This window comes from Crotalus tigris, unplaced genomic scaffold, assembly GCF_016545835.1.
Source record: "Crotalus tigris isolate CLP2741 ecotype Arizona unplaced genomic scaffold, ASM1654583v1 scf7180000017611.44802233496:7321179, whole genome shotgun sequence".
NCBI lineage: Eukaryota > Metazoa > Chordata > Lepidosauria > Squamata > Viperidae > Crotalus > Crotalus tigris.
The window spans coordinates 5,998,526-6,023,184 of record NW_024096511.1 but is presented as its reverse complement, the minus strand read 5'-3'; the positions used below and the strand labels follow the sequence as shown (position 1 = coordinate 6,023,184).

General features: G+C 37.5%; 1 protein-coding gene across 5 annotated transcripts in view; it reads left to right on the top strand.

The window, feature by feature from the left end:
• TRMT11 (tRNA methyltransferase 11 homolog) overlaps positions 1 to 24,656 on the top strand; it is a 43,094-nt gene extending 18,438 nt beyond the window's left edge. Inside the window, exons 10-18 of one of the 5 annotated variants that reach the window (XM_039325211.1) lie at positions 1,321 to 1,393; positions 2,659 to 2,790; positions 3,437 to 3,557; positions 7,094 to 7,865; positions 21,694 to 21,799; positions 21,954 to 21,995; positions 22,995 to 23,119; positions 23,308 to 23,496; positions 23,830 to 24,656. In XM_039325211.1, coding sequence (XP_039181145.1) covers positions 1,321 to 1,393; positions 2,659 to 2,790; positions 3,437 to 3,557; positions 7,094 to 7,225 — 458 coding nt within the window. In that variant the 3' untranslated portion in view covers positions 7,226 to 7,865; positions 21,694 to 21,799; positions 21,954 to 21,995; ... (1 more) ...; positions 23,308 to 23,496; positions 23,830 to 24,656. Of the gene's footprint in view, positions 1 to 1,320; positions 1,394 to 2,658; positions 2,791 to 3,436; positions 3,558 to 7,093; positions 7,866 to 21,693; positions 23,120 to 23,307; positions 23,497 to 23,829 lie in introns of those variants that run through there. The other 4 variants (XM_039325217.1, XM_039325201.1, XM_039325192.1 and 1 more) reach the window with 4 other exon arrangements.
• Positions 24,657 to 24,659: the final 3 nt, after the last annotated feature.

Genomic DNA, 24,659 nt, shown 5'->3' with positions numbered 1-24,659 from the left:
GTAACTTCTAATGGACTTTGCTGAACCAGAACTGAAAAGATGACAATTTCTGGATTGTGCATAGATAAAAGTTAAGGAGTGAAGAGTTTTTATTTGCGACTTTAAAAGAGGGTGAAAAGTTACTATAACAGTTTATATTTGGTAAGGTTGGAAGCCATTTTGTTACTGTCTTTTTTCTTTTCTACTTTTTTCCTTTTTCTTTTTCTGCACCTTCTGAACTTTTATTGTACTACTACTTGTTTTTTCTTCTAGTTTATTTTCTATTAGTTTTTACTAGGCTTATTAAAAACATAAAGTATAAAGAAGTACAGTTTAAATGCTGAATCAAATATAAGTTAAAAAAAACTGTACCTGCTAGTCCTTGATTCAGTGGATCTTTTTGTAACATATAACTGGTTTTAGTTTGGGGTTTGTTGAGGTTAATGGAACCTTTGTAAGCGCTTCCATATATTATCCAGCTAAAAATCACATCAAAGTTCTGCTGCATGTTTAACAAAACTTTAAACTTGATGCATGAGCAAGAGAACTGTCCTTTTTAAGGAGGGGGAGGAGCACGGTGACAGATCACCCATCGCTTCCAAAGCTCGGTGGATCTTAATTGTGAGGTAATTAATTAAAGCAATTAGTTCAAGGGAGCTTAGGGGTCTGGATACCAGGAGATGGGGTGCCTTTTCTATGCTCTGACTCTGAAAAGCCATTGCAAAGAAGAATTGCTTTGTAATATTATCACAATTTTATCATTATAAATACTTGCATTCTGCTTCCCATTCCCTTGAGATGCCCAAAGCAAGTGGCAAACATAGACTAAAACGTCATTTTGGCCACAGCTGACTGAATAACCTCTTTTTTTTCTCAATGGATTTGTATTATGTTCAGATAAAAAAATCAGACAGCTGGATCAAATTCAATTAGTTGAATGTTGATTTGAAGAAAGATGTCTCATCTCTCTAGCTAAGAATTCTATACTGTATTAAAAGATTAGCCAATGTATTGCATCACAGCCTTCTGTGGGTTATTTCATCAGTCAAGGCTTTATCAGTGACCAGATATGGGGTAGAAAATCAGAATGGATGGGGCAGTCCGTGTGGGAACACCTGGTTATTTAACTATCAGTAAGATTTTAAATACAACAGGTCTCCTTTCGGTCCTTGAATGAAGTCAGTGTAGTTAGTTCAACAATTGGATTGCAGGCTTTGAATATATGTGTATCTGTTTATATATTAAGACTACGGAGAGAATACTTGCTGTTATGCAGCAGTAGCAGCTAAAATTTCAGAGTTGTGTAAACCAATATGTGTCTTGTATTTATTTTCTTTGTAGCACCATATGGCATTCGGGAAGCCACGAGAAAAATTGGTTCACAGCGGGAAACACCAAATATGATTGAAAAAAGGTAGGCAAAGCTTGGATTATGAATCACAAATCTGAACAGAAAGCTAGCAGTGGCTGTGAAAGCATTTGCTGAATGCTGTAATCTTGTGCCAAAATAGTAACCAATTCAACCATGCTGTTTTTAATTAGAGAGTTTTTTATAGCATTTGCTTGGTTTGTGTATCTCTTGTTCTTCTCAGATAAATTTTAGGATTAGGAATTTATCTAAAATATTGCTCTCATATGGAATATGGTGGTGCACTTTGGTGTAATCTCTGGAAAAGAGATAAAACAGGCAGAAAAGATTATTCACTAATATTAATTAGAGTTTTTTATCTAAATCTTACCAGATGTCATTGTGGTTTTGAAGACCGGCAATAACAGTTACTAACATGCTGCATGGATGGAAGAGCTGGTTTTCTGTCATGCATGTTTGAAACATGTATGCTTTTGAAGTTTTGGTTTATATACTGAAACAGGGCTGTTTTGTTCCTGATATGGAATGAAACATAGTAGTTCTGGACAAGAGTAGCTTTAAGAGGTGAGAGCAGACAAAATCCTCACTAGTAGCTTGTGGAGGAGGATCAAGCAGGCATAAAGGCCATGTGGAGGAAGAGGGGAGAGAGAGGACGATGCATTCCACTTTTGCCATATTTAGCCTATTAAATCATTCTAGGATTCTGTGGGTTTTATTTTGGCAAAGATCCAAAAACATTATGGGTTTTGTTTTGCCAGATCTGAAATAGTTTGGCTGAACTTTTGCAATATAATTGATTATCTGGGGTTCAAAGCAACATCTATTTTCTGTTTCATCCAAACTCTTATATATAATTGAGTTTGTAAAGCCAGTTCCATATAGGATATGTGTTATGCATGTCAGTAAGGCTATACTTTAAACTGTTGACCAGAAATTGTCAGTTTGAAACCTATACCAAGTATAATCTTGTATCATTTACCTTTTCAAGTTCCACTCCATCTCCCACCAAAGTTTATAAAATTTAATCATCTTTGTTCTTCCAGATCCTTTTTGTTTTAATTTCTACATTACAATTTTGCTCCTCTTATAAAGAGTGCATTAAACTTTCCTAAATTCAAATTTTATATGAGAAACTCTATTCACACTTATTTTTAATTAGACTGAACTGACTAAGCAGATTAGTGCATTTTTAAAGGCTATAAGAAGACTTTTCAATTCCTGTGATAGATAATAAATGTTTGGGTTTTGTTCTTACTGTGAAACATCCAGGTTTAACAGTAATTATTATTAATTTTCAAAATATCTTGTAGCACTGAAAATTACAACCTAGTTTCTTCAAATTATCAGCTGAGTGACATAATCTTTGACCTGTTAAAATTTGCGGCAGAGTATTTGGTCCTTGGAGGAAGATTGGTCTACTGGTTACCTGTGTACAAACCAGAGTAAGTCCCTATTCTACATTACAGTAGTTTTCAGATTTTAATATATAGAACTGGAGAGAATAGATTCTGAAGTTGGTGGGGATATTTTCCCTATTTGTATGATAATCAGCGAGTACTAAACAGTGTGGATATTTGCTAGATTTTATTGAAAATTAAATCATTTGGATTTATTGATAAACAATTTGCAGCTTGGAAAATGGGTATTAATTACATATGTAATTTATCCTTGCTCTAATAAGCTCAGGATGGCAGAAACATATTTCTCAGATTTAGAAAAATAGCTTAGCATTGTATGGATAGAGTTTTTTTTTAAATGCTTCTATTAGGCAGATTTTCATAATTTATTTAAATAACTGTTGCAAGAAAAATCAATATGGTATATTCATCCTATTTAAACCAAACTTTTACCTGTAACCTACCTACCTTCCTTCCTTCCTTCCTTCCTTTCTTTCTTTTTTTCTTTCTTTTTTCTTTCTTTCTTGGATTCTGAAAGCAATTAGCACACATTGTTTCTGGAAAATTTAATAAGGCTATGAACCATGTGGAAGTGTATAGTCTAATTCAGTTTGAATCAACCCCTCTGGCAGTTCTGTTTCAGATTCACATATTACCGTTCATAAGCTCTTTGACTGTTTATTTCTTCCAGATATACAGAAGAGATTATACCTCAGCACCCTTGCCTGAAACTCGTTAGCAACTGTGAGCAGACGCTTTCCAACCACACATCAAGATACCTGATAACCATGGAAAAGGTGAAAGAATTTGAGGTAATTGTTTGGATGGGCTTTCATGCAAGGAAGGAGCTGTCAGCTTTCTCATGGGTTTTTCTACTGCACTGTTGTAAGGTGTTTACCATGCCAAGCTATATTTTTAAAGCAAGTTTAGAAAGTTTTTGAATGCTTATAAATATCAAAACAGAAAACAAAAATATTTAATGAACTCGAACACAATCCAGGAAAAAAGTATTTAGTTTCATTTCATTCTTTCTGAAGAATATCTGATTTTAAAAAAAAAATCTTTCCCCCCCCTTTGTTTTTTTTCTTCACTTTAATTTAATTTTCTTCATTTTACTTGCTTTAGTTAACTGTGGCACACTGACTTCACTTAAAAGGTCATGAGTTTGTCCTATTCTCTCTAAAGGAGGACAGTGATCACAATTTTGGGATATTTTGTGCAATATGTCAGGATGACTCTTTGTCTGGATATTCCTCTGAATTTATGGTCTTCCCATACCCATTTTAGAAGCATGAAAGTCATCTGAAAGCAACCTCTAGATAGAGTCTCTAGATACATTTCCCTGGGCTACTATATTAATGTGAATCTGTGCTGGTTTCAGCTCGTACAATGAAACTTCAAAGAAAATAGAGGGGAGAGGAAGACACCATCCTTCTAGTGAATGTCTTAGATTCGTACAGTCCTCTGCACGATTCATGTGGGGAACATCATATGCAGACAACATTAGTAGACATTGATTATTTCCAGCTTTCAGATTTCTTTTTCACATCTAATATTATTAAAAAGACCCCCCAAATTAATTGGAGAGAGAAACAATAAAAATCCAGTTAAGGCAAGTGAAAAAATGATTTACATTCATTAATTTTGAATTATGTATCACTGAATCATCTCATTTCAGTAGACAAAGTAAAGCATTTTATTATCTTCATGACAGGGCAATCCTCTCGGTGTCTTCTCAAAAAATCATTTCCCCTGACTTTATTGCGAACTCTTTGGCAGCAGTTGGATTTCGTTATCTCAATTCCTGTCATAAACTTTAAAAACTTTATTGTAGCTTGGTAAAGTTATGCCATTTTTCTTGCTATGATCAGTATCGATACTTAATAGAACACTGAAAATACACACATATTCTAAGCACTGTATTATTCAGTATTCTGTTAACAAGAGCATTTGTTGCATTTTTTTCTTTTTTATTGTACCAAAAATTTAAAGAGCTTCTTCAGTCCTGCCGTTTGAAAGGGATGGGAGTACCATAATTTTACATTGATAAAAACAAGCATACATACACTGACAAAGAAATATTTTCTAACTATGATACTGGAAATTACTTGAAAAACATTTAACCATAAAATAGTGAAAGGCTTACAAGAACTAGAACTGTTTTTAATTCTTTATTATCTGGCCTGAGTACCTTGTCTTAAATGGTCTTTTCTGCTTCCTAGTATAATAATCCATTAGATGAATGCTGTGCTATTATATTGCATTGGCTACCTCTCAGGACCCAGTTTTAAATAAATGTGTAACTCTGAACCAATAAATTAGTTTTGGTCATTTGGCATTTAAATTGCTTGCACTGCAGCAAGAAAATACAGTGACTGCCTTAAGAGAACAAGAAAGACTATTTTAAACATTTAATCTGCATTAAATAGGTTTCTATGCTCTAGGGCTTTATGGTGGCAGAGAATAGAAAATTCACAAATAGGCTATCTGTATGATAGCAAAATGTATGTATTACCTTTGCAGTTATTAAAGGCTATAGTGTCTTTAAATTATTGGTTTGAACTCGAAATAAATATTGCATAAAATACTTCCATGCTCTAGCAATGTATATGAAAACATTATTGTTGCATATCCCTAATATAATAGGAGCATATTAGTCACACTCTGGAGCTTTTTTTTTATCACAGCGTAGCATTTTAATAAAAATTCACTAAAAAAATCTTAAAAGTCCATCAACCACTCACAGTTCAGAGATTAAGATTTTGAAATCCTTTGACTGGGTAGAAATAGGATTAAACTTGACAAGCGTCAAGGCAGTAATCCCAGGGAACAGGATCACATCATAATGTTTTATTTTTGCTGTCATCTAAACATCTTCCGTACGTCGATGCATCCCTATCCACCCTCCAATTGTCTGTGGCCAGCATATCAGCTTGTAATCTGATGTTAGTGATATAGGTTAAACATTTCTGTTTGTTAGAATTAGTGTTGATAGTATTATTACTATAATATCAGGATATGCATTCTTGAGATAATGTCTATTTTCAGCAAATGTTGAAAATGTTACCTATACTGGTACTGTTCAGATCAATATGCACAAGAGCTTATTATTAAGGGAGCAAATCCATTAAAATCTTCTCTTGAGAATGTTTCTTGGATAGGTTGAATCTTTTTAGGCCTTGCATTCTCAAAGTTTTGCTCGAATTATCTTTATTATGCTAACTCCAGCTCCTCAACATATGAGTTCTTTCAGAAATTGAATTCCTCTGCATTTGGAAATTAAGGCATACATTTGCAGCTTTGGCTACCACTGAGCTTTGTGTTTGCAGAGTAAACAGTAAAATGCAAGCTAAAAACAGCTATTTGTTAATTCACTTTTATTTGGTTAAGAACTGTTATCCCAAGCAATCTTCCCATATAAAATTCTTTCTTTCTTTCTTTCTTTCTTTCTTTCTTTCTTTCTTTCTTTCTTTCTTTCTTTCTTTCTTTCTTTCTTTCTTTCTTTCTTCCTTCCTTCCTTCCTTCCTTCCTTCCTTCCTTCCTTCCTTCCTTCCTTCCTTCCTTCCTTCCTTCCTTCCTTCCTTCCTCTTTTTACTTTACTTTACTTTTCCTCTTTTCTGGTTTATTTTCCTTCTAAGTTTAAGTTAAAAGAAAAGGGTTTCTAAAGGAGGGAGTATAAAAATTTGACGCTCACCTAGATCCGAACTTTAACAAACAATAATTTATTAAATTGAGTCTAATGTCTTCAGATACGCAGTGTTTCCAGCATAATTTTATAACTGCGCACTAATATTTTCTGTTAGGGCAGTGCTTCACACTAACAAGACACTTATGTTTTTTATTATGTATTTACTAATAGAATTAATTCTGTCTTGCTTTTTGGCTCACACTAAATAAATAATGCACAAAATAAGGAAGCCCTATCAGCAGGACATTAAAACAACTGAACTAGCATGTAAAACCAGGAAGTATCATAGGTCTCCCTCTGTACATTACGAAGAGTAATTTAAACTCCTAGAATGGGGTAGAGTGGGGTGTCAGTTAAAATGACTGTTTTACATTCAACTCATATATCATGCAAGTCTTCTCAGGATGAGAAGGTATGCTCATGCAGGAGACCCTAATCCATTTTGTTGTTACTGTCATCATCATCATCATCATCAGCCAATCTTTGAAAGAATCAGCAACCAATTTTTTTTAAAAAATGCATGGCGGGATAAGGCTGCCTTTATTTAAACAATAAAGAATTAGTACTGTTGTCATAGTCTGGCAGTTTGAGCTCTTCTAGCATCTCAAGATATAGCAATGTATGCTTTATGTCTTCACTATGTCTTTTAATCCTTTATAGGAGGACGACTGTAATTCTCAAATATTGGATAGCCAGTATCTGCAGTACAAATGTCATGATTCCTTTCGTGAGAAATATTTCAGTGGAGTGACAAAGAGGATTGCCAAGGGAAAAAAAGACAGCCAACAGTAATCTGTTTGGAAAGGAAAAAATGAAAGCAAGGAACGCAGAAGGCTTGTATTTGGCTATTAAAACATCTGGACCTCTACATTATGTAGAAGCTTCAGAGAACAAATACTGTTTTTAATTTTTTTTTAAAACTCAAAGCAAAAACCACAACATAAGTGAAGGACAGTTCTTTTTCATTAACTTTGTTTATACCAAATTATTGCACAATATTTTTTTTGACCTTTATTTAATTTATTTTAGGACTTCAAGTTCTAATAATAATTGATTACAACCTTTATCACTATTAGCCTTTCAGTCTATTACCTCTAGCAAAAATGAAGACTATTGTTTCGCTTTTGTAGCAGTGAACATCTGGAAGTCTTAAGAAAAATACAATGGTATTTTGGTTTTCGTTTTTTTTTATTGCTGTAAAGATCTATTTCATTTTCCTTTATTCTTTTGTAACTGCCATACAATAAATTCAGAAAAGTTTGTTCTGGATTTTAAAATTATATTGTCTGTTGCAGCAATTATCATTTCTTACCGCCATTTCTCGAACCAATACGCCCTCATCCTTCCTGCCAAGGATCCAGTGTGGTATTACGCATCTGAAACTCATCTGTATCTCGGATCTACTATCACAGCCCTGATGTTGCTGCTTTTGGTATTTGTGTTGCTATTTTTAAAACAATTGTTATGGTTGTTTTTTCCCCTCTTTCATTTTTAATTGATTTTATGTCATTATAGGAATGGCAGGTTGTAACTATTAGAAATAATGAAGTCTCCTTTCTACTAACTGATCTATGCCAGATTTGCTTCCTCTGTTCTTTCTTAAATATCAATAATTGACACTGCCCTTATTTACATAACTTCTAGCTTGGATTTTTAAATATTCAACACTCATGCTTGGCAATCCTGCATTTGTGATGATCATAAACTTGTTAAAGGATTTTCGTTTTTAGTAATGAACTCAGAGATAATTTCATAATATTGTTTTAAGCTTGTCAGGAATGATGTAAATGTCAAAAACAGTAACTTTTAGGATACAAAATACAAATACTGGATGCAGTGGAAATAGGTAAGAATAATAAATGGGAGGGAAAGTCACATTCTGTTGCTGCCAAATGCCTGGTGTATAAAATGGTTGAGTAGCCATCCAAAAATTAAATAACGAGGAGATTGCCATTTGAGGTTTTTTTTTTCAAAACAGCAGCGCCACCGCCAAAATAATCCTCTCCCCACCCCCCACTTCTCTCTGTGCATACAATTTGTTTCTAAAATCAGCAGATACCTGAGACAAGGCCGCCCCCTTGCAAGTTCTCTATGACCTCTTTTCTCTCTCAAAGATGGATTGGATTTTTCCTTGCCAGAAATGGTTCATTTGCTTTGGCAGCAAAAGATTGTTTTGGCTCCTACGAGCCAAGCTGACTCCAAGCTGTGTTCAATTCCAGTCTCTTTCCCCTGGCCGAGACAGTTGATTCAGAAGCTTGTTCCGATGGTGCTTTGGGGTGCTTTGAATTTCCCCCCCCAGTGTTTAAGACATTATTTTGGACCATTATTTTCTTTCATGCCATTTTTTTCATTGCCACGGTAGGCAAGAAGAAGAAAAAGAATGCTGTGTTGTTTTGTTTTTAACATGGCAGTGTATACATCACTATATATATTGTACATACAATGTATGTATAGCATTCTAACATTTGAGGGGACTGCCACAAAGAAGAGGAGATCAACCTATTCTCCGAAGCACCTGAAGAAGGAACAAGAAGCAGTGGATGCAGACTAATCAAGGAGAGGGCCAACCTAGAAATAAAAAGAATTTCTTGATTCTGAGAAAAATTAACGAGTGGATGGCTTGCTTCCAGAAGTTGTGGGTGCTCCGTCACTGGTGGTTTTTAAGAAGAGATTGGACAGCCACTTGTCCAATAGAAGACCTTCAAGGTCCTTTCCAACTCTTTTTTTTTTAAAGTTTTTTATTTATAATACAGTTAAAACAAAAACGGACATAACGTGACATTCCAGAATAAATATTCCTAACAATTTGTTCCTCTTAATACATATAATTAATACATCATTCTTAATCTCTATATAAACTTATTCTTCTATACCAGTGGTTCTCAACCTGTGGGTCGGGACCCCATTTGGGGTCGAATGACCATTTCACGGGGGTCACCAAACCATGCTGTCCGCCATTTTTTTCCCTTTTCCCTAGCTGTCCTACTCCCTCTTATTGGTGGCCACACCCACTTGGGGGTCACCACAACATGGGGAACTGTATTACGGGATCACGGCATTAGAAAGGTTGAGAATCACTGTTCTATACAATACAGTTATGTATATAGTTATATATATTTCTATCTTAACACTAACTTGAAACCTGAGCAGTTCTCCTTAATTCACCCCAATAATAAAATTTGTCCCAGATTTCAAAGTAGTCTGATTCTGTCTTATCCTTCATTTCCATTGTGAGCCTATCCATTTCAGCACACGATAAAATTTTATATAAAATCTCTTCTTCTGTTGGAATTCCTTTATTCCTCCAGTTTTGAGCGTATACCTTTCCAACTCTTACTGTTATTCTGTTACTTGATTGATATTAGATTGCTCTGTTTCACCCTCTCCCATCCATCCTTTTGTGTTAAGTCATCACCTTTGAAGATGGACCTGACGGACCTGCATATATCCCTGCTCTATTCTCAGGCACAGACACTTTTCTTTAGTAACAAACCTTTCTAATGCTAGAAAGCTAGTGGATTGAGGAAGAAAAGCAGCTACTTAGGGTGCTGATTTGCATCCTCCTGCTTAGGCTGTCAATGGACTATTGATATTTACTATTTGTTACACACTGTTTGTAACCTTCATTGGGTAACAAAGTGCATCATAGGGCAACAGTTTTTAAATCAAGGAACCCCAAATGGGCTACCTTAAAAATATGCTCAAAATCCAGTACTCATTAGTCTCATGTAATTGAAAATTTAAGGATATTCACCCAAGTTATATCCCCAAAGTGATGGCCCCTGCAGCATCCCCACAATTAGCCGCAGTCATGTGATCATAATATTTGACTACACTTTTCAACACATAGGTTGTATATCACAAGGAAAGATGGGAGGGACATTCCTGCCTCCCTCTGGTCCTGTGCCCAGTCAGCTGGCGGCAAATTCCAATGAGTGAATAGTGATTGGCTGCTGTTTGGGCAGCCAGAAAATGGAAATCTCTTAATGGTGGTAGGTAGTGAGGGAAAGACAAGGGAATGACTCGGATGCCTGTTGCTGAGGTAGGATTAGCAGGGTGGTGGTGGCTGTTGACAAGTGAGCCCTCTTCCTTCCTGGCGAGATGATCCTTGGTGACATGCTGGCTCCTTTGTCCCTCTTCCAACAGCAAAGTGACAGGCAATTTTGCCAGTCAGTGGAGGAGGAAGAGGCAACTTCATCAGGGCTCTGCTGCAGGTCATGAAGAGAGGGAAAATGGTGCTAGCCTATATTATATTTGGAAAAAAAGAGGATCTAATAAGTTGTTTAGTTTTATGTGGAAACCCCAGCACCTCAATCCTGAATTTTTCAGGTTTAAAAATTTAAATGATTGTATCACCAATGATGTATTATATTATGTTTTTATTTGATGGACAGCTTGCACCTTCCAAAAGTTGGGAAGGAAAAACAAGTTATGTCTTTTATAAAGCAAAGTGGAGACTGTATCACCTGCATTTCAGGAATGTACATTTTCATTAAACTCTTCTTTTTCCACATTTCAGAAGTTTCCATAGAAAATATTTCATCAGCTGCTCCTAATTTCTTTGACTTTAAGAGACGGTTTGAAACTATCTCTTGAAACTAAACAGAAACTTACTACTTGAGAAGCAGATGTAGAAAGGGTAAATTCTGGATTGGACTAGCTTTGCTATGGATGACAAAAAATCCCATCTATCATGCTGTTCCTTTCTTTAGAAGGAACATTATACAAAGTACAGAACATAGCTACTAAGCAAAATATATTAAAGGAAAATAAAAGCAAAGCAAAATGACCAAAGGTAATTTATACTAACACTATTAATTTTGTCATTCTATGCCTTTTTATCTTTGTTCACCATCCCTGCTTTATCACATTTATATAGATTTTTATTTCCAGATCCAGATTCTTTATTATATCAAATTAACATTTACTGAATACAAGTGTCCACACGGTTTAATCTCCCAAATCAATACACCTCTAGTGTCAACATTACTGTTTTCTCTCATGCAATCCCAATAACAGTTCATGCCATCTAATAGAATATTTTTTCATGCAGCATTCTGGGCAGTTTTATTGTAACATGCAATTATCACTAACAGATTCCTATTTTGATATGTCCTGCTATTGTATGTCCTCAGAATAATTTATACACTTTCCTTGAGTGAATTCATCAGTTACATAAAATCATTCTACTTTCATCCCAGTTAATTATATTCTCTTTTTGTTAGTTTTACAAACACACAAAACCTTCATCTATTCACGTACTTGACAATTTAATCCTCTTATTTTCCAAATCTGCCGAACTCTGTAGAATGACTCTTCTTGTGTGACCTACTGTGGCTTCCATTATAGTTTTTTCTCTTGAAACCTACATGCCAGCTTACAGGGGATTCTAAGGAGAATTTTCCTATTTCTCTGCACAAATGACCTGGGCAAATGACAGATGAAACCACTGCAGAGAAAAATCTTTGACCTTGAGAATTGTATGTAACTTCTTTCTGTTTCAGGGCATTTCATCCTTATATAATTTAGCGAAGAACAATTTTGACAATAGCCACAATCATTTGGTATTATCCAAACTAGTTTGGCTATTGCAGGTGAAAGGCCCATATATCTGAAGGGCATTAGGTTGTCTGTCTCTAAAAGGATAAGTCCAAGAACATGAGGGGTTTTTTTTAAATAATAAAAAAGGTTTTGTTGTTTTTAATGTTGTAATGTGTTTAGTTTTATAGTTTTGCTATGGCTTTATATGTTGCTTTGACTTAATTGGCAGCTGCCTAGGTTGGTTAGAAGATGGTCAGCCAGATAAAGATTTTAAATAAGTAAATAATAAATGTGTTATGTAATTAACTAATTTTCATTCTGGTGGTATGTTCCAGCAGAAAAACTATGTATATATGTATGCATGTATGTAGTCTTTGGTTATTTGGGTTTTCTTCCGCGTCAAATTGGAAGTGTCTTGGCGAAGTTTTGATGAAGTCCCATTCGTCATCTTCAGGCTGATGTTTTCAGCTTCGTGCTTCGAGAGCACGAAGCTGAAAACACCAGCCTGAAGATGACGAATGGGACTTTGTCGAAACGTTGCCAAGACACTTCCAATTTTACGCGGGAGAAAACCCGAATAACCAAAGACACACACACACACACACACACACACACACACACACACACATGTTCTTAAGAATATTAAAAATAAAAAGGTGATTCCTGGGTAAACTCATGTTTAGCTAGCAATAAATGCAAGAACACCAGGAAATTATAAAACTATAAAAAGTTTTAATAAATTTAAAATACCAAGCTTTCGCCGGCAACTGCCGGCATCATCAGGGTGGTTTCCAGTTGATGGGAGAGGCTATTTATGGCTGTGGTGTTCTTTGCGCCCGGCTCATGGATCTCGTCACGGGCCCCAGCCAATCCATCTGCACTTTGATCGTAGTTTCCGTGTTACTGATCGTTGTTTTTTTGCTTTCCTTTGTACCAACATTCTCATCCTTTTTCTCCTCATGTGGTCGTGGGTTGGGGGAGCTTGCACATTTTCGTTATTTGTTTTCCTTATCTTCCTTCCTTTTACTCCCCCTCCTCGTTCTCCTCCCACCTTCCCTCTTTCCATAGCCTTTATTCACAATTATCACCTCATTGCCTTCTCCTACATAACCAGCTTTCATTGTAGTTGTCTTATTGTGACTCCCATTCTCTGATGTTACTTCACTAACTTTCATTTTCTTGTCAATGGGGGCATTTCCAACAATACTGTCAGGGTTTGTAACATTCTTAGCCTGGCTGTCACTCCCCCCTTTGCACAAAATCCTTGGTGTGGGGGTCATCCCCTCTCCGTGGCTCATACTTCTCTCCGTTCCCTGAGAGTGAGCGATCGTCTTCAGGGGAAGGGAAGGGGTGGGTTTTTCAGTTCCCGGTTTCTCAGTAACAACGATCAGTAACACGGAAACTAGAATCAAAGTGCAAATGGATTGGCTGGGGCCTGTGACGAGATCCATGAGCCGGGCGCAAAGCACGCCACAGCAATAAATAGCCTCTCCCATAGACTGGAAACCACCCTGATGATGCCGGCAGTTGCCGGCGAAAGCTTGGTGTTTTAAATTTATTAAAACTTTTTATAGTTTTATAATTTCCTGGTGTTCTTGCATTTATTGCTAGCTAAACACATATATGTATGTATGTATGTATGTATGTATGTATGTTATTCTTAAGAATGCTAAAAAACAAAAAGGTGATTCCTGGGTAAACTCATGTTAGCTAGCAAAAATGCATGAACACCAGGAAATTATAAAACTATAAAAAGTTTTAATAAGTTAAAATACCAAGCTTTCGCTGGCGCCTGCCAGCATCGTCAGGGTAACTTCCAGTCAATGGGGGAAACTATTTATAAATGTGGCGTTCTTTGCGCCCGGCTCCTAGACCTTGTTACAGGTCCCAGCCAATCCACCTGCGCCTTACTCGTAATTTCCGTATTGCTAGCCGTTATTTCTTTGCTTCCCTTGTTTGTGTCTGCATCACCACCATTTTTTCTTTCCTCATGTGACTGTAAGCTAATTAATTTGGTATGTTGTGCCTGCTTCTGCTGTTTACCCTCCTCATCTTCTTTCCTGGCACTTCCCCTCCCCGTTCTCCTCCCACCCTCTCTTTCTCCATGATCCTTTTTCACAGCTACAACCTCTTTGTTTTCCCCTATGTCACAGGATTTCATTGTAGTTGTCTCATCATGATTCCCGTTCTTCAGTGCTACTTCGCTAACTTTTCCTTTCAATTCTTTGTCAACGGGAACGTTTTTAGCGGCGTCGCTGGAGTCCATAACCCTCTTGGGTTGGCTGCTATCCTCTCCCTCACATAAAGCCCTCAATGTAGGGGTCGCCCCCTCTCTGTTGCCCATACATTTCTCTATTCTTTGAGGGTGTGTGATTGTCTTCAAGGGGAAGGAAGGGAGATCTTTCAGTTCTTGGTTTCCACCTCCTTGTGTGTATCCAGGAGGGGTCGTTCCTCTCGGGTATTTCCGAGAGCGTGCAGAGGCTGTAGAATTGTAAATAGCAACCTCTTCGTCCTCCCATAGTTCCCCTACGTCCCCAAGGCGGGAGCACATTGTTGAAGCAATACCGTGGGTGGAGTTAGTCACAGAGTCACTAATGGGGGTGAAGGTGATGTTGCAACCTTCCCATTCACGATCACTCTGTATCCGGGTGTTAATACGGGACTGCGTCCTTACCCAATTCCTCGCAAGGCATGGGGTGGCGTCAGATCCATTGGCAGTTGGTTCCCTGTTGTCAATACGTTCTTCCATCCGTTGGGGGTGAGCATACGCCTCCGCATTTGGAAGGTTGCTCAATTGTTGATTCCTCCCTATCTGGGCACTTTCAGGGCTTTTCTTCTCCACCAACCAAGCCCTTAACGTTATGTGCACAGGACATAGGTCTACGTGCTGGTTGATGGATTCTTCGTTTGAGAGCCAAGCTTCTTTAAGGAGCCGGTCCCCCTTCGTATTGTCATTAGCCACCACCTGGACGTTGTCAAAGTCGAACCTATGTCCACACGCTACCATATGTGCCCCGATCTGGGAGTATTGTTCCCCTCTCCTTACAGCCAACTTATGCTCGTGGATCCTTGTTTTTACCTGTTAGACTTCTCTCCCACGTAGTTAGCGGGGCAATCTTTGCAATTAATCTTGTAAATGACGCCTGACTTCTCTGTGATAGGGAGTGGGTCCTTTGGTCTCATTACCTTAGACCGTAACGTCTGGTTCGGGTTATGTGCCACCCTCACATTGTAGGGTGCCAATACCCTAGCCGTGGCTCTGAGACGTTACTAATGTAAGGGAGAGTAACTCGGGTTATCTGTGGTGTTGGTTCCTCCATTTGAGACCCAACAGGGGGTCTAAGTGGTAGACTATGGTGCCTAATAAATTTCATAGGATAGCCATTGTGTCTGCAAACCTTAAAGAGGTGCTTTCTCTCATCCATCTATGTGGGAGAGTCTAAACGGGTAAAAACAAGGATCCACGAGCATCAGTTGGCTGTAAGGAGAGGGGAACAATACTCCCAGATTGGGGCACATATGGTAGAGTCTGGACATAGGTTCGACTTTGACAACATCCAGGTGGTGGCTAATGACAATACGAAGGGGGACCGGCTCCTTAAAGAAACTTGGCTCTCAAACGAAGAATCCATCAACCAGCATGTAGACCTATGTCCTGCGCACATAACGTTAAGGGCTTGGTTGGTGGAGAAGAAAAGCCCTGAAAGTGCCCAGATAGGGAGGAATCAACAATTGAGCAACCTTCCGAATGCGGAGGCATATGCTCACCCCCAACGGATGGAAGAACGTATTGACAACAGGGAACCAACTGCCAATGGATCTGACGCCACCCCATGCCTTGCGAGGAATTGGGTGAGGACGCAGTCCCGTATTAACACCCGGATACAGAGTGATCGTGAATGGGAAGGTTGCAACATCACCCTCACCCCCATTAGTGACTCCGTGACTAACTCCACCCACGGTATTGCTTCAACAATGTGCTCCCGCCTCAGGGACGTAGGGGAACTATGGGAGGACGAAGAGGTTGCTATTTACAATTCTACAGCCTCTGCACGCTCTCGGAAATACCCGAGAGGAACGACCCCCCCCTGGATAGACACGAGGTGGAAACCAAGAACTGAAAGATCTCCCTCCCCTCCCTGTAAAGACAATCACAGACCCCCAAAGAATAGAGAAATGTATGGGCAACGGAGAGGGGGCGACCCCTACATTGAGGGCTTTATGTGGGGAGAGGATAGCAGCCAACCCAAGAGGGTTACGGACTCCAGCGACGCCGCTAAAAACGTTCCCATTGATAAAGAATTGAAAGGAAAAGTTAGCGAAGTAGCACTGGAGGACGGGAATCATGATGAGAACTACAATGAAATCCTGTGACATAGGGGAAAACAAAGAGGTTGTAGCTGTGAAAAAGGATCATGGAGAAAGAGAAGGTGGGAGGAGAACGGGGAGGGGAAGTGCCAGGAAAGAAGATGAGGAGGGTAAACAGCAGAAGCAGGCACAACATACCAAATTAATTAGCTTACAGTCACATGAGGAAAGAAAAAATGGTGGTGATGCAGACACAAACAAGGGAAGCAAAGAAATAACGGCTAGCAATACGGAAATTACGAGTAAGGCGCAGGTGGATTGGCTGGGACCTGTAACAAGGTCTAGGAGCCGGGCGCAAAGAACGCCACATCTATAAATAGCTTCCCCCATTGACTGGAAGTTACCCTGACGATGCTGGCAGGCGCCAGCGAAAGCTTGGTATTTTAACTTATTAAAACTTTTTATAGTTTTATAATTTCCTGGTGTTCATGAATTTTTGCTAGCTAGCATATATGTATGTATGTATGTGTAGTCCCCAACTTACGACAATTGAGTCCAAAATTTCTGTTGTTAAGTGAGACATTTGTTAAGTGAGTTTTGCCCCATTTTACGACCTTTCTTGCCACTGTTGTTAAGTGAATCACTGCAGCTAGTAAGTTAGTAACTGCACTTAATAAGTGAATCTGGCTTCCCCATTGACTTTTTGTCAGAAGGTTGCAAGAGGTGATCATATGACCTTGGGATATAGCAACGGTCATAAGTATGAACCAATTGCCAAGAATTTGAATTTTGATCACATGATCACGAGGAAGCTGAAAAGGTCATAACTCTGAAAAATGTTCATAAGTCACTTTCTCAGTGCTGTTGTAACTTTGAACTGTCACTAAATGAACTGTTGTACGTTGAGGACTACCCGCGTGAGTGCGTGTATAGTATATAGCATATATCTTCTGATATAGCTCGTTGCTCAAGTAAAATCGAGGGAGGGACCGTTAATGTGGACTGGGATTCATCACTGCTCAAATCCATATCTAAATAGCATGGCAATTATTCTCTGGTAAGCCATCTAAAAATGTAGAAAGTCAATCTACCTCATCAAATCCTTTGAAAACGAGAAATCATGCTCTAGGCAAGGTGGTTTTTAAGTAGAGATCAGTTGACTAGCGTATTACATTTCTACAGTTTTAATTTAAACATAATTTTTTCAGTATTCCTAGATATGGAATCAGTAAGGCTTTATTATTCATTCGATTCAGCATTTAGAATGTTTTAAAATATATATTTCAAGAATATTGGTGTTTTATAGAATTATTATGACAAATCTCATCTTGAGCTTGTTAACTACACCAATTTTGACCAGGGAATGACCTACCAAAAATTTAAAAGCTGTTGGATTTAAAAGATGCTGTTACAAAATAAAAAATGAGGGCAAATATTCATCTTTTAAAAGGGAGGAGATTTAATGATATATTTTTTTTACCAGTGAATGAAAATTATGGAATAGACAAAAATTTGGAATGTTTCATAATTAAGTTAGGATTTCAAATCAATTTTTAAAAATCTACTGCTAGTGCCAAGAGTCTTCTGCTGCCTCTTATTTTTAACACTTTTATTCCTTATACTTGGCAAAAAATCATTCCAGCTGTGACTTGGCTAAAATGCTTTTCTGAAATTCCTACTAATTTGGATTAAAGTCGATGTTTGAAAGCCTCAGACTGTAATGCTGGCAAGCAAACTGCTGAGGCCCCACTACTTCTTTCAAACTCTTATCTGCTGAGGCATTTAGACGGACCTAAGAGAATGGTGAAATCTAGCTTGTTTCTTTCCACAGACAGACAACTGCCATTAGCAGACCAGGATTAGTGGTTGGAGCTCAGTTTTTAAGTTTTCCATTACTACTTCTAGCTCCCATGCTTTCTTCTCAAACATTTCCAGAAGGTTAGAAGAAATCTCTTGCTTTTGGAATTCTACATAAAGATTAAAAAAGAATTGAAGCTACACTTACTATTTTTTAAAGATTGATTTGCCAGAAGCATGTATATTTACCATCTACATTTAAAAAACTCTGATAAAGCTGTATCCCCTTACAATGTATCTTTATTGATTTTCAAGTAATTGATTTTCAAATATTTTCCAAATTTTGCATCAAGAGAGAGAGAATAATTTATGTCATTTTTGGTTTCATACAAGTTTGCAGGGAAGATTCTCTCCCCCACCCCATCCCAATTGGCTTCCTCTATTTCTGCTGTGGAAGCAGGAAGAAGAAAGAAACAGCTGTAAACTTTCCTAATTCAGCAGCAAAAGAAATCATTCAGGCAAATAAATGAACTTGTGGTAAAGAATTTTGTAAGAACCACCTAAAATGATTTCCAATTTTTGTCTTTTACCCATTTGCGTAAGACTTCCATTCTACATCTTGAAATAAAAAAATGACTACTTTCCTTTTGAGTACTGTGCAAAAATGTTAGAAATTAAGAATGCTTTCAGAAATAGAAGCAATAGTTCATTAATTAACAAAATGGAAAGTAAATGAACAGAAGAAAAATCCAAATAAAATCAATATTTGCTGAGACTACCCACTGCCTTCAAAACAACATCAATTCTTCTCAGTATACATGCATACAGTTTTTGAAGGAACTTGGCAAGATTCCTTCAAGCTTGTTCCTAACATCTTGGAGAATTAACCACAGATCTTATGTAAATTAGGCTGCCTCAATTTCTTCCGTCTTTTCATGAAATTCCAAACAGACTCGATATGTTGACATCATGGCTCTATGGGAGTCAAACCATCATTTCCAGGACTTCCTGTTCTTTACGTTGAAGATAGTTCTTAATGACATTGGCTGTATATTTGGGGCCATTGTCCTGCTGCAGTATAGATTCGGGGCCATCACATGCTTCTGTGATGGTATGGCATGATGAATAAGTATCTGCCTGTATTTCTCACATTGAGGACACAATTGATCCTGCCCAAATCTCCAACCCCATTTGAATCATATTTTAACTTATCAGTCTAGAGCACCTGCTGCCATTTTTCTACACCCTAGTTTCTATGTTTTCATGCATAGTCAAGTTGCTTAGCCTTGTGCTTACATCTAGGAGGTACAGCTTTTGAGCCACAATTCTTCCATGAACACTACTTCTGGCTAGATGTCTCTGGACAGTAGATGGTTTAACTTGGATTCTACTGGTTTCTGTCAATTCTGTGCTGATGGCACTGCTGGACATCTTCTGGAAGTAAGCATGATATATCTTTCATCTGCTGCATTAAGTTTCCTTGGCCAATCACCGTGTCTACAGTCATGAACATTGCCCATTTTTTTTGTGCTTCTTCAAAAGAACTTGAACAGCACATCTTGAAATCCTAGTCTACTTTAAAATCTTTGCCTGAAAGAGACTTTGCTGATGCAGCATTACGACCTTTTATCTTGTTCCTGTGCTCAGTTTTGCCATGGTATATGAGCTGCGATATGAAACTGCCTTCCACAACCTCACCTTAGTAGCAGAGTTTGGCTGTTCTACGCAGGGCTTTTTTTCTCATATAGAACGCCCAGAACGGAGTTCCGGCACCTTTTTTGGATGGAACCTTGTAGGTAGGCAAGGCGGGTTATATGACGTGTGTGAGTTCCGGCACCTTTTTTTTTTTTTAAAAAAAAGCACTGGTTCTATGGTTTTAAGCCTCTTACACAGCTGTTTCAGTTTCAGTTAATGATTGTGTTTCAACCTACATATGAAATGGATGATCATTATCATTTGCTTGGTATAATAGTTAATCATACACTTGATTGTAATCCTACAAAATCCCTGACTTTGTGCAAGTGTAAGAATTGATGCTTTTTTGAAGGCAAAGGGTGATCACACCAAATTTTGATTTGATTTGATGTTCATTTACTTTCCATTTTGTTAATTGATAAAAATAGACTATTAACATTTCTATTTCTGAAAACATTCTTAATTTGCAGCATTTTTGCACAATCGCCTAACAGTTTTTCACAGTACTGTTTTTGCATTTTTCAGGGTTTGAACCATGCCATATTATAAATGGGTTTTAATACTCCTTTTTAGCAAAAGGATGGCTTGTGGCATATTAGACTGAAGTTTTAAATTAAAACAAAACTATAAAAAATCACCTTAAGCTCTCGTAACCAGTTCTCTTTTGGGAAGGTGCAGAAGGAAGCCAAAAAACAATAAAAGAGAAAAATTATGAGCGGCAATTCCTTCACTTATTTCAGCAGCTATGTAGTTTCTACTTATTTGTTCATTTTTTTATTATATACTCTAAAAAGAAAACAAAAATGTTCAGACTTTAATATTTTTGAATTGTGCATTCATAAACGTGAATTCTGGTTTAGCTTACTTGATCCTTCTTTACTCTTGAATTACCATTGAGCTGAAAGATGTAAACATCAGATTTCTTTGCCTGTGGAAGTATCCATGTATGACTAACTATCATGTCTGACGTCAACTTCCAAGCCTTTTTACCACCAAAACTCCTTCTCCAGACCAGCTACACAGCGCAGCTGGTTCTGCATGGAAGCAAGCGGTCAAAGAGTTTAGGCACCAACATGACAAATGTAGATTGGAGAGCATCCTAAGGCCACAATGTTGTCATGATGACAAGAGACCTAGCCTTTAATAGGGGTGTTAGAGGAGCTGGCAAGCTTTGATACCAATTGACCTTATCTTTGCCTTCCAACAGCCTTACGTATTTCCTGACGGTTTTCTTTAAAACTTTCCTTATATAATTTGAGAGAGAAACATTGTGGAGTAGTAGATATTTTTGGATTAAAAAAATCCTGGACATAGGAAAGAAACTCTGTGGTTGTTGTCTATAGCAACATCCCAATATTCTGAAATGGGGAAACATACCATGTCAGTGGAGAAATAAAGCTGTAAGAATCCAGGAAATTCTCCAACTGCTAATGGAGTACACTGATCCTGATATTGGCTGGGGTTGGCTGCTTGCCATTGGTTTCAAGCTGAAGGAGTACAGAAAATTAAACTGTTCTCAGGTAGAAGGCAAAAAAGGGAAATTCTATTGAAATTCAAAAGTGTTGATTCCAAATTTCAGCTATGCAAATTATAATTAGCCTAGGGGCCAGAGGTCACTGCCTTACAGAAGTAATGCTACACAACCATGGGTCCTAATCAACCAAGATATTCTAATCACATTTATCTTAATGTGATAGATGATAGATAGATAGATAGATAGATAGATAGATAGATAGATAGATAGATAGATAGATAGATAGATAGATAGATAGAAAAACAATGTTGACTGGTCCTTTTTTAAAGTCAGCTCTAGCACTTCATTCTGCAAATACAATGATATTCTGAGAGGTTTATTTATTGTGAAATTCTTTACTTATTGAGTGATTTGAGAATGGTATTTTTTTCTCTTTCGCTTTCAGGTGTATTTGGCCAAATCGAAAACTTAGAGCAGTGTTGACACTTCGCTTTTGTAAAAGAATAGGCTCTTCAGAGCTAGCTTTGTCTCTCAGCAGAACTCTTGACAAGGTGTGGACAAAAAGCTCACAATACCTCAGAAGGCCTGAGATAATTTTTTCACCAAATTCACTGCCAGTGTCTAAGAATGGCAAATGAAGAATGAAGTCCCTGCACATATGCAGAGCAGATTAATTTCAAAGTTTCTTTTTTATTTGTTCTTCAGAAAATAATTCCCCTCCATGATGAGTGATACTGTTTGCTAAAGGTGAGAGGTAAAACTATATTGCATTTCTGACTGATTGAATTGTCTGTCATGAAAGCCAATATTTTGTTTTCAACTTGATATTGAATTACAGAAAGAGGAGAATATTTGTAGCTCAGGGTTGAAATGAGGAGCCTGAGTGCTCTCTAAGCTTGAAAAAAAAGCATTCAAGAATTGAATATATATGACATATATAATAAATAGTTGGAATAATGTAATTTATGAAAAGTGACTTATTTTTAATTATTGAAATACCAAATAAAATGTTTAAATAAATAATTCAATTCAAAATTGTTACACTCTACTTCTTCTGGAAGCCGAGTAGGATAGAAAGATAATACTTCCTTTTTTCACATTTCTAGCTTGACATTCTTAAAATATTGTGTGGTTATGATAGACTTCCACACTTGTCAGAACCCCTCAACATTGAGGTGGTTAATAGAATGTCTAGCAACTTACAGCTGGTGTAAATTATTTGATTATAAGATGGAGATTAACTCCCATCTATCCGTCTGTCCTGAACCTCAAAAGGATATAGACAGGTAAAAGAATCTTACCAGTTTTTCTCAACAAGTACTGCATATGGCATCTGCAGAATAGAAGACACATGTAATAAAATCATTTCTTTGTGTTTTAATAGGCTTCTCTAAAATGGTAAGCTTCAGAGGTTCTCATTAGAGCAGAACACACACAGAAGTCATTGTACTCAAATCCCTTCCTGTCTAGCAAAGGCGTTCAATTCCATTCTTCCAGTGTCCTCCCAAATTGAACTTAACTAGCCAGGAAAAAGTTTGCTTAGAAGCTGTTCTTTGGTAGTCTTCTGAAGAGAAGGATTGCCTATGTGAATAGAAGGCAAGTAGAATAGCAAGTTTTTTCCCCAGAATCAATCCAGTGCCAGATTTCTGAGTAGATAATAAACAAAAAGTGTTAATTTTTTTTTTAATTTGGATCTGCTCAAACATTGCCTGATTAATTTCATCACTTTTTCCTCCTGAGGTTCAGTTTCCATTTTGACTTTGCTGCAAACAGAAGATGAAGTTGAGGTTCTATCTTAGTGCCTGAAGGCTGTTAACGTCTGGATGCAGAGGGGCAGGCTCAGAACCAATCTTAGCAAGATCAAGTGCTGGGTAAGGAAGCTAGTTAACACCAGTGGAGTTCCATATTTGTGTAACTCTACTGATAAATACTGTGTATTATTATTATTAGTGAATGGTGTTGTTACGTTAGCCAGGAGACTACAATGCTAATGCAGAATAGTAGTTTGGTTGCCAATTTACTATTTCTGTTGTGGTACCCACTCACGGGCTTCCCACAGTGTGCCACAGGAAGGTGAGCTAGCTTCGCACCACAAAGTAATATGAGTGACTTCCTGCAGCATCATCCAAGGCCCCCTTCCCTCCACCGGAGAGCCACCTTGCAAACATACATCAAAACCAGGAAGGTTCAGAGCCAACAGGAATCTGACTGCTTGCATGAAGCACCAGCTCATCACCCCACCAAAGAGGTACCTACTTACCTACTTGTATAGAACATGCTTTCGAACTGCTAGGTGGGCAGAAACTGAGGCAAGTGACAAGAGCTCATCCCTCCACACAGTGCTAGAGCTCAAACCATAGGAGCAGAGACCATCTCCAGCATCATTAAGTCATTGAGCCACCTTGCCTCAATACTGTGTAAAGAAGGGTACACAAAGACCTCTGCTCTAGGAACACAATCCCAGAGCAGAGCAGGTCTTTATGCATCTTCTTTACACAATTCCCCCATGGGTATCAGCTACAGCTATTCCATAGACCAGGAGCATTGTTGATAATCACTTGTGCCAATTTTTTCTTCTTAGGGCTTCCCTGGAAAATCAATCAGAAATTTCAGCTGGTCTAGAATGTAGCAGTTTGGATTCAGTGTCATTTGCCGATGTAACATCTTCAATTGAAGAGCCTCTTCTCCACATTGGTTATTATAAAGCTTCTGGGTGCAATCCAAGGCATTGTTTGTCACCTCTTAAATCCTCCGTAGCTTAGAACCTTTTGGAGCCACTTACTCCAAATGAAAAGTTCTTGTCCAGTAAAAATAAAGAAAATGGCCTTTTAAATTAGTAGTATGTTTTAAACTGTATCTGATATTATGAGCATAATTTATTGTAGGGTGGGGGGTGGGGTTGATGCTCAAATAAAACTGAATTCCGAGATGGCTTGTCTGGATTTGTCATCAACACTTGGAACAAGTAAAGTTGCTAGACAATTTGGATATGCATGGATATTTGCTTATCTTCAACAAAGTAGATCATTCCTAGTCAGATATAATGGCGTGAAGATTTAGGTGGAGGTGGAAAATTAAGAAAAGCTATTTCTCTGATTCTGTCCATGAATGGAACGTATTTTACAGCTGCTTATTCAGGTAAATTACATAGTTTTCAGATTCAGGAGTTTTATTTTCCATTTATGATTAAATTTCCTTACCCAGGAATGAAAATACTTTTCACTAAGAAAAATATAAACCTTTCTGTTGGTAAGGCATTCAAAAATAACAGAAGAAGATGCTTGTGATAAATTCTTTTGCAGTTTGAATTGTTTGAAATGCCAGATCTACTTTTGATTTAAGTCTTATGTGGTTCAATTTTAATTTTCCTAAACTGCAGGAAAATATTTAAGAAGTCACCTTTTTTTTTAA